General features: G+C 48.2%; 1 protein-coding gene and 1 pseudogene across 1 annotated transcript; one reads left to right on the top strand and one right to left on the bottom strand.

Moving 5' to 3' along the window:
• The first annotated feature begins 2,229 nt into the window (after positions 1–2,229).
• LOC125097421 (ubiquitin-40S ribosomal protein S27a-like) lies at positions 2,230–9,007 on the top strand (annotated as a pseudogene).
• TEX46 (testis expressed 46) lies at positions 4,125–7,431 on the bottom strand. The gene is made up of 2 exons (XM_047723722.1): positions 7,096–7,431; positions 4,125–5,072 (listed from the first exon to the last, which is right to left on the bottom strand). The coding sequence occupies exons 1-2, from the start codon at positions 7,285–7,287 to the stop codon at positions 4,776–4,778; spliced, it is 489 nt and encodes a 162-aa protein (XP_047579678.1). The 5' UTR covers positions 7,288–7,431; the 3' UTR covers positions 4,125–4,775.
• Positions 9,008–9,422: the final 415 nt, after the last annotated feature.

The following is a 9,422-nucleotide window of genomic DNA, read 5'->3' as shown; positions in this document are numbered from 1 at the left end:
GGAAGGGCACCAGAGGTTTTGGCCTAAGCCACCAGAAGGGGGAAGCCTGTGTGTGGGAGGGGTCTGGGGCAAAGGGACAGTGTTCAGGACTGTCATTAATTCTGAGCCGAGTGAAAGTACAGAAGTAGGCAATGGGCCATCTGAATCTGGAACTTAGAGGTCCGTATCAAAGATATAATTTAGAAAATCACTGACATTAGAAAATAGAGAATATTTAAAGCCATCACCAGGGAGTGAAATGAAGTGAAGGAGGGTCTGAGCCCTGAGCCCCAAGGTCGAGGAGCTGTGAGTGTGGGATGGAGGCAAAGACCACGAAGTCATGCATCGTGGGTGCGAATTGGGCTTTACCAGGGGACCCAGATGCGGCGGGTCGGCAGCTAATGAGGTGCTGATGCATTATGCAGTCTCTCATCATCTTATGCAGAGAGGGTCAAGGGTCAGGGCATAGATGGAAACATCCTGGCATGTGCTCCAGAAGATTCCACCACCCCACCCCAACACCCCCCCAACCCCCACCCCTGCCACACTACTCTACTGTATGGACCTAGTGAGGTCAGCCTTGCAAGTAAAGAAAAGCTGGTCTGAACCAGGGAAATTGCTTATGGGACTGAGGTCCCTGAAGGCCCTGAGGGAAGGGGAGACCTTGTGCAGTGGTTTCTGCTTTGGGGAAGGCAGCCCCCACCTGGAGCCCACCTGCTGTCATCTCATTGCTGGAACCTGGATGAGCCCCCAGGGTCTTCCCATACAATCCAGATTTTTCCAAGGTCCATCCCCTGACCTAGGGCTCATCAACATAAGCCTGCCCACTAGGGATGGAGCTCAGTAAGAGTGTAACAAACAATGGGGTTAGAAATCGGCTGGGGTCCTAAGAGGATTTCCAGCTGTTGTTGGCCATGGGGGGGTGGGGAGACACCGGAGGGGGAAGGAAGAGCCTGGAGTGATGGTACAAAGCCCACGATGGCTGTGCAGTCCATACCAGATGCGAGGAACTATCCATCCCTCTGAGCGAGGGATGGAAACATGGTTGTGGAGGCCCAAGACACAGCTGTTGGTGGCTGTGGCCAACTAGGAACAATGTCCTTGCCATTGTCAGAGAGTGAGTCACTGGTAAGTCTCCTATAGCTGGGGATGGTGCAGGGTGGGGGGTTGGTCAGTGTGGTGGTATGTTCAGCACTGTGATAGGTTCACGCCGTGGGCTCTGGCCTGAGCAGCTGCTAGAGGCCCTTCAGTGTTGCCTGGCCCACTCTGGAAAAGAAGGCAAATTTATTTAGCCCTCCACCCTGGTCTGTTTCCTCAGATCTCTGGCGTATGTTTCTGACGGATCATCACCTGTGGGCTGTCATGAGCCTGGGATGAGCCAGATCATTTGTCCTTTCCAGAGCCCTGCTCTCCACAGGAACCCAGAAGTCAGCATTCTGCCTGACACGTCAGGTGTACCCTTCCCTTTCCTAGCTGCCCACAGAAGATGAGGGAGTGCTGATCTAATGGCACCTTGAACAAGCCATACCAAATCTCCCTTGTACCCACCATCTGCAGGGGGCAAGTGTGGAAGAGCAAGAGAATTCCGTATTGACAGGGCCCACAACTGGGCGGCAGCAGCTATAAACAGAGTTCCATTGTCAGATTGTGTCATATCGGGAAATCTTAGTGTTGGGTCCATGGAGGAACAATAGAAATGACCACCCGGCCAGCCATCTTCCAAGCCCCCTCCCCCCCCTTTCCTTAACCCTTGACTCTCCTGCCAAAAGGATGTATGCCCAGGTCACATCACCATAGGTAACCCGATACCTATGCAGGGAACAGAAGTAACAGAACCCCCCACCCCATACCCTCCGATCACCAAATACCCTACCATATATGGATGTGAGCCCATGCCCTGCCTTGGCCCGATAAAAGATCCCCCACCAACTCCCTCCCAGTGCGACTATCCCCCACTCCCCTTTCCAGAGTTGAGGAACCAGAGTTGAGGGTGCCCACCTCCTCCCTGCACGACTTTCCTGGCTCCCCTTCTCCTGAGCCCTGAAACTTCGCCGGAGAGCACCTTTAATAAATCTTGCCTTGTGCCTACCTCGCCTGGTGTCGTGTTTATTTCTCCTATAAAACCTTACACTTAGCATATGACAAAGGTGCTCATCAGAACCTTAGGAATCCATCTGGGTGAAGAGAATAGCCACCCCATATCCTAAATCAGGTCTATGGCCGTCAGAATCCACTGCCACCAATTTGGCTATTATGAACTGGTCAGATGCCCAAGTTCTTGAGATAGACCTTGAGCCACAGGCCAGCATTTCTTGCAAGTGAGTCATACTGTGTGAGTACGAGTGCTTCATGGGTCAAGTGGATCTTCACTGGGCACCTCGGACCTCCATGATGGTTTTGTTATTGGTAGGTCCAGGGAAGGATTTAGTGTCCAGTGTTTTACTGTGAGCTCGTTCACATATCACCTACCTTTGGACTTTGTGGCCAAATTGCTTTATCTGTTTCCACAGCAGAGATGCTCCTGATGGTCCACTTCTAGGTGGTCCAATGACCTGGCCATACAGCAAGACCTTAGCAATGGCCCACGAAGCTACGTGAAAGGGATTGTTGACAAAGGTGTGAGAAGCATCTAAAGAAGAGTGCAGTCCCCCTGGACTGGAAAACTCGGGGGAATGCACCTCCCCCCAGCTCCAAAGGGAACCTGGAAGAAGAAGGTCCTGTTGAGAGAGACTCCCTGAGAGGAGTGACCCTCTGTGAAGGAACCCAGCCAGCCCTAAAGCAGCCTGACGCAACCCCAGAGTGGAGAGTGGACTTGGAGAGAGACAAGGAGAAGGTAACTGACCCACAAGGGAGGCTTGTGGTTTTAGGTAGGGAGGTCATGGGAAGACAGGCCTGAGGGCGTGTGGTAACTCACCAAACCCTCACAACACACAAGGAGGGTGATAGTGCTACTCTCCCCATTTGACAGTTGAGCAAACTGAGGTACAGCGAGAATGAACAATTAGAATTGTCTGAGAGCACACAGCCGGGAGTGGATAGAGGTGGGACTTAAAGCCAGGCTGTGAGGCTCCAGATATCGTGCTCTTAAAAAAAAATAGGTTATAGGAGAGTCATCATAAAAGGAGGGCACAGAAAACCCGTAAGACTGTGATCAGCCATCAGAGATGCTATTTAGGAAGCACTGACTGACTGTATACCAGTACCAGTGTTGGGTCCTGTGGGGGGCAGTAGACAGAGGAACAAGATGCCGTCCTTGCCCCCAGAGAGTTTATAATCTAGTTGGAGGATGGGGAGGGAATCTAGAAATGTGTGCAAATCAAATCCCAGCAGATCGTGATACTTTCTACTGCCAAACTGAAGATAAAATGCTGGGAGCTCACCAAGGACAGACACTATTCCCAGCTGGGTTAGGGAAGCTCTCCGGAGGTGTAGTTTAGGAACTATTAAAGAAGTTTAATAGTTGAAAGGGGAAGACAGGGGTGCCTGGGGGGCTCAGTTGGTTGGGCGTCTGCCTTTGGCTCAGGTCATGGTCTCGGGGTTTTCAGGATCCTGGGACCAAGCCCCACATCAAGCTCCCTGCTCAGCGGGAAGCCTGCTTCTCCATCTCCCACTCCCCCTGCTTGTGTTCCCTCTCTTGCTGTGTCTCTCTGTCAAATAAATAAAATCTTTTTTACAAAAGGAGGGGGGACGATAAGGAATTCCAGGGGAAGAAATCATGCAAGCAAAGATGTGGATGGGTTTGGGGGATGACCAGCCATCTGGTTTGATTAGAGATGCTTTTAGGTGGGGCCCCAACAAGGCACTAAGCCACACCGGATCCCATGGTGAGGTAGTGATTTCCTTCTAGTTCTCCTTATGGAGAAAAGTCTTAGCTTGGTGCTAACATATCTCTCCAACACTAATAGTTACTAATCTCTCTCTCTCTCTCTCTCTTTTTTTTTAAACTAATCTCTCTTTTTAACCCCAAATTCCCAGGCTCAGACTTTTCCAGTGGGCAACCAAGCTCTGGTTGGAACTTTAGTAACATGGTTCTGTCTTCACTGTCTGCTGCTTCTTTTTTTTTTTTTTTTGACAGTTATGTTCTATTTTAGCCAAACGATACAGCTTTCTAATGTACAGTTAGTTATGTTTATTATGACTTTTCTTTCACAGGTGCATTTATTTAAGGAAACGAGTCCATTTAAAGGGACGATATTGAGTTAAACATTCAGGTGGTTCGTGGCTCCGGCAAAAATCACAAAGGGGGTACCCAATGACTGAAGTTTAAGATATTCCAGCACAAGGTATAAAGCACATGACGGAGAGTAAGGGGATGGGGGGCAAGCCTGGAAAAGGGGTCAGATCATGGAGGGTCTGAACACCACGGTAAGGAGTGTGGCCTTTCTTCTGTCAACCACAGCAGGTGTAGGCTCAAGAACAGGCAGTGAATTTGCCCACTTGGCAGAGCTTGGCTCTGGCCTCTGAGCAGAGGGGAAGGGGAAGACTGGGAGCTGCGGCAGCCCAGGAGAGGCCATTATAAGACTCAAGGTGAACAGGGACAGGGCCCTGGACTAGGTTAATGGGGTCAGCCGAAAGAGAGGAGGAGCCGGGTTCTGGAGCCCCCTCAGGTTGTTCTTAGAGCGTAACACAGCTGACTGAGTGAGGACGGCTTTCTCTCCCAAAGGCTATTGGACTTTCAGCCTCCAATCCTGCTCTCCAGTGTGATTTACTAAGAAAATTCAATAGTCTCTGACTGGGTTTTACTGAGTAAAGGTAACATCCGAAGAGGCCAGCCCACCCCAGTCTGTCTGACCTCTTTAGGGGGAATTTGAAGTGCAGTCAGAGATGATGGAGAAAACTGAGTCATGTCTCCTTACTCTGTGTTTCCTCATGGGGAAAGTCCGCTGCCGGCTTGACCTCTTGTGATGACTCATTCTATTCCATACGATGAACATCTGATTTTCTAAGACCTTCAGCTTCATTTCACTGAACATAAGCCGTTCAAGGACCTTGTCCTGGAGGGCAAAGCAGGCATGCAATCTCTCGACTTCTTTCGTGTTCAAGACGTGGCTATTGGGTTTGACTTCAGGAGGCTTTGGTTTCTCTGCCTCTTCCTAGACTCCCCATACCCCAAAAAAGGAAAGGTTGGTTAATAGTGATTTACAAACAGCCCGTTAATCAGTCCACACAAGCAGCCTTCAAGGAGAGCATCTTTGCCACATCTTGTGGGTGACAGAGTTGGGGTCCAGTGAGGAAAGGTCCTCTTCTCAGTTTGGGAGCCCCTGAACTCCTAGGACCCATACTTGCCTTTGGTTCCTAGGAATAAATGAAATGGCCTGCTCATCTGTACCCACAGGGGACAGAAAGCACTTAACCAAGATATAGCTGTCTCCTGGAGAGTGTGTTTCTCCCAGTGTGCCTGAGACTGTTGTCAGGCCTCATAAAAATCACCACCTGCCAACTTTTCCTGTGGTCTCAGGACACTCTCTGATCTCTGTAATCCTCATCTTTCTCTATGCCATTAATAATACTTAATTTTTTTTTCCTTTTTGGAGTAAGCTACAAGTTCCTCATCGTTAAAACCATTTTAAATATTTCAGGCATGCAGGGGCACTTGGGTGGCTCAGTTAGTTAAGCATCTGCCTTCAGCTCAGGTCGTCCTGGGATCGAGTCCCACATCGGGCTCCCTGCTCAGCAGGGAGCCTGCTTCTCCCTCCCCCTCTGCCTGCTGCTACCCCTGCTTGTGTGCTATCTCTCTCTCTGTGTCAAATAAATAAATAAAAATCTTAAAAAAATTAATTTCAGGGGCGCCTGGGTGGCTCAGTGGGTGAAGCCTCTGCCTTCAGCTCGGGTCATGGTCTCGGGGTCCTGGGATCAAGTCCCTCGTGGGGCTCTCTGCTCGGCGGGAAGCCTGCTTCCCCCACCCTCTCTGCCTGCCTCTCTGCCTACTTGTGATCTCTCTCTCTGTCAAATAAATAAAAATAAAAAATCTTTAAAAAAATTAATTTCAGACATGCAAAAAAAGGTGAATATTACAGCAAATACCCACATTCCCATACCAGTATGAGAAATAAAATATGACAAATGTAACTGGAGTCCCCTGTGGGTCCTTCTCATAGAGTTCCCTCTCTCTCTGAACCTCATCTCAATGGCAATCCCAAACTCAGAAGTTATTTTTCCCATATATTTCTTTACAATAGTGGTTCTCAGTGGGAGGCTCTTTTGCCTCCCCCACTGGACATTTGGCAATGTCTGACATTGTTGGTTGTCACAATAGGGGGGCCGGGAGGTGCTCTTAGCATCTGTGGGTAGAAGCTAAGGATGTCACTAAACATGGTACAATCCACAGGACAGGCCCTCACAATCAAGAATTATCTCACTCAAAATATCAAACGCCCAGAGGTGGAGAAATCCAACCTTAATATATTTTCCCTATGCACAGGCATCCACAGACAAGGCGGTGTATGGTCTCATGTACTTTTTTAACTTTCCATAAAAGGTGTAGCAATCTGTGTACATTTCCACGGTCTTCCTTAAGCCATTCTAAAGATGCATCTATGTTCCACCGGTATCTTTAGTTCATCCATTTAAAATTTTTCCACTTTAAAGTAATGGTTACTGTTGCCAAACCATGTTGACGTCAGACATGAAGTAGGAGAGTCTGGGATGGTCCCCCATTTTTTTAACAAGTTTTTTTCTCTTTCTTTCTATTGAAGTATGACTAGTATACAGAGTATACTAATTGTTGTATACTCGGGTATACAACATGGTGATTCTATGACTGTATAAATACATTTTTCAGTGCTCATCAAGATAAGTGTACTCTTAACCCCCTTTACATATTTCATTCGTTTCCCACCTACCCCCCCCCCCCCGCAACCACCAGTTCTTTGTTTTGTTTTGCTTTTCATCTAGGGATGGTCTCTGTTTCACAGCCCAGGCAACTGATGCCTTGTAAAAAAAGTGCTTTGTCCTCCATCCCCCAAGTGGGAGTTGTAGAACAGGGGCTTAGACCCAGAGCTGTGGATATTTCAGTCCTGCCCCCATTATCCTGACATCTTCCCTGTCCCCCATCCCCCCAGTCTAGCTGTAAATATCCCATCATCCTTAGCTGAAGCTAAGGCCCCTTTTGCTCACCTTTGGGGGCTCTGGGGGAGTGGGCTTGAGTTCATGCTTGACCAGCCAGTTGCTAAGCAACAGCAGAAGGAATAGGAAGCCAAACAAGGCTGGCTTATAGCCTATCAGCCAAGCCACCAGTGCTCCTACGGTGCCCGAGGAAGCAAGTATCCCATGGAGATACCTAAAAAGAGACATTATTTCCCCCAGCATTATGGCTTGGAGGCACCCAGGCCCCAAGACCCTGCCTTGGTGACCCCTCTAGGACAGTTGCCCTCCATGACAGGAGCTGTGGCTGCCCCCTCCTCTGAGTCATAACCAGCCGCCCTGCTGCCGCGTAACAATAATATTAACTACTCCTTTGTCTTAAGCAGCCACTATGTGCCAGACTTTGACAGGCAGTTTGTAAGCAACATCTCATGATGTCCTCATAACAGCCAGGTGATGTCGGCTAGAGTGATACCTCATTTATTCAACAGTACTTCTGGGCCTCGCCCCTGGGAATAAAATGGTCGGCAGCACAGAGCCCTTACCCTCATTGTGAGGGAGACTGTGAAGAAAAACTACCCAAGATCTGGAAATAAGACGAAGAGATTACTCCAAGCTTGTCTACGCAGTCATATTAGAATATTGTTCAGTTGGTCTACCTGTTGGTCCTCTGATGCTTTAGGGGAAGGTAACTTTGACAGTACTGTTTAATATTGGATAGAGTCCTGACTCTGTGAAGTCAGATGTTACCTTTGTAAAAGTTGGATAAGTCGCTCTAGCAATTACACTTCGGGATATAGATCTAAAATAATTGAAAGCTGGATCTTTTTCTTTTCTTTTCTTTTCTTTTTTTTTTTAAGATTTTACATTTTATTTGACAGAGTGAGCACAAGTGGGGGTGGGGGTGGTGAGGGAGAGGGAGATGTAGTCTCTCTGCTGAGCAGAGAGTCCAATATGGGGCTTAATCCCAAGACCCTGGGATCATGACCTGAGCCAAAGGCAGAGGCCTAACCCACTGAGCCACCCAGGCACCCCAAAAGCTGGATCTTAAAGAGCTATTTGCACACCCATGTTCATAACAGCATTGTTCGCAATAGCTAGAAGGTAGAAGCAACCCCAAAATCCAACAACAGATGAATGGGTAAACAAAATGTGTGTGCACAGACAATGAAATTGTTCATCCTTAAAAAGGAAGGAAATTCAGAAAACCCTGAGGGGTGTTGCCATGTTCTCTTCTCCCATCTACCGTCCAACGTAGAACTACTGCCTAGATGCAGATTTTCATGAAAACCCTTATGGGAAAGACCATCACTCTCGAGGCTGAACCCTCAAATACAATAGAAAAGACAAAGGCCGAGGGGCGCCTGGGTGGCTCAGTGGTTAAAGCCTCTGCCTTCGGCTCAGGTCATGATCTCAGGATCCTGGGATCTAGTCCCACATCGGGCTCTCTGCTCAGCAGGGAGCCTGCTTCCCTCTCCCTCTCTCTCTGCCTGCCTCTCTGCCTACTTGTGATCTGTCTGTCAAATAAAAAAAAAAAAAGAAAGAAAAGAAAAAGGCCGAGAACCAGGTGAAGGAAGGAATTCTTCCCGATCAGCAGAGGCTGGTTCTCACTGGGAAGCACCTGGAAGGTGGACATACTATGTCTGACTACGATGTTCGAAAGGAGTCCACTCTTCATATTGTGTTGAGACTTTGTGGTGGGACAAAAAAAACACAGAAGTCTTAGACCACGCCCAAGAAGAATAAGCATAAGAGAAAGAAGATTAAGCCAGCCATCCTGAAATACTATCTCTGAGGTAAATGAGAAGGGCTACAACCGTCACCTTTGCTGGGTGTGCCCTTCAAATGAATGTGACGCTGGTGTTCTTATGGCTAGCACTTTAACAGATGTTATTGTAGCAAATGTTGTCTGACCTACTGCTTCGACAGACCAGAGTACACGTAATTGTGTACGGGTTGAAAAAAGACATGAACTAACATTAAAAAAAAAAAAAAAAAAAGAGGAAGAGCGCCTGGGTGGCTCAGTGGGTGAAGCCTCTGCCTTCGGCTCAGGTCATGATCCCAGAGTCTTGGGATCAAGCCCCGAATAGGGCTCTCGGCTCAGCGGGGAGCTTGCTTCCCCTTCTCTCTCTGCCTGCCTCTCTGCCTACTTGTGATCTCTCCCTCTCTGTCAAATAAATACATAAAATCTTAAAAAAAAAAAAGAAGGAAATTCTGACATATGCTACAACATGGGTTAACTTTGAGGCGATTATGCTCAGTGAAAGCAGCCAGTCACAAAAACACAAAAGTCATCTGACTCCACCTACTTGAGATACCCAGAGTAGTTAAAGTTATAGAGACAGAAAGTAGCATGGTGT

This window comes from Lutra lutra, chromosome 4 (genome assembly GCF_902655055.1).
Source record: "Lutra lutra chromosome 4, mLutLut1.2, whole genome shotgun sequence".
Taxonomy (NCBI): domain Eukaryota; kingdom Metazoa; phylum Chordata; class Mammalia; order Carnivora; family Mustelidae; genus Lutra; species Lutra lutra.
Note: the sequence above shows the minus strand (reverse complement) of the source record. Positions and strands in the feature narration are given on the sequence as shown.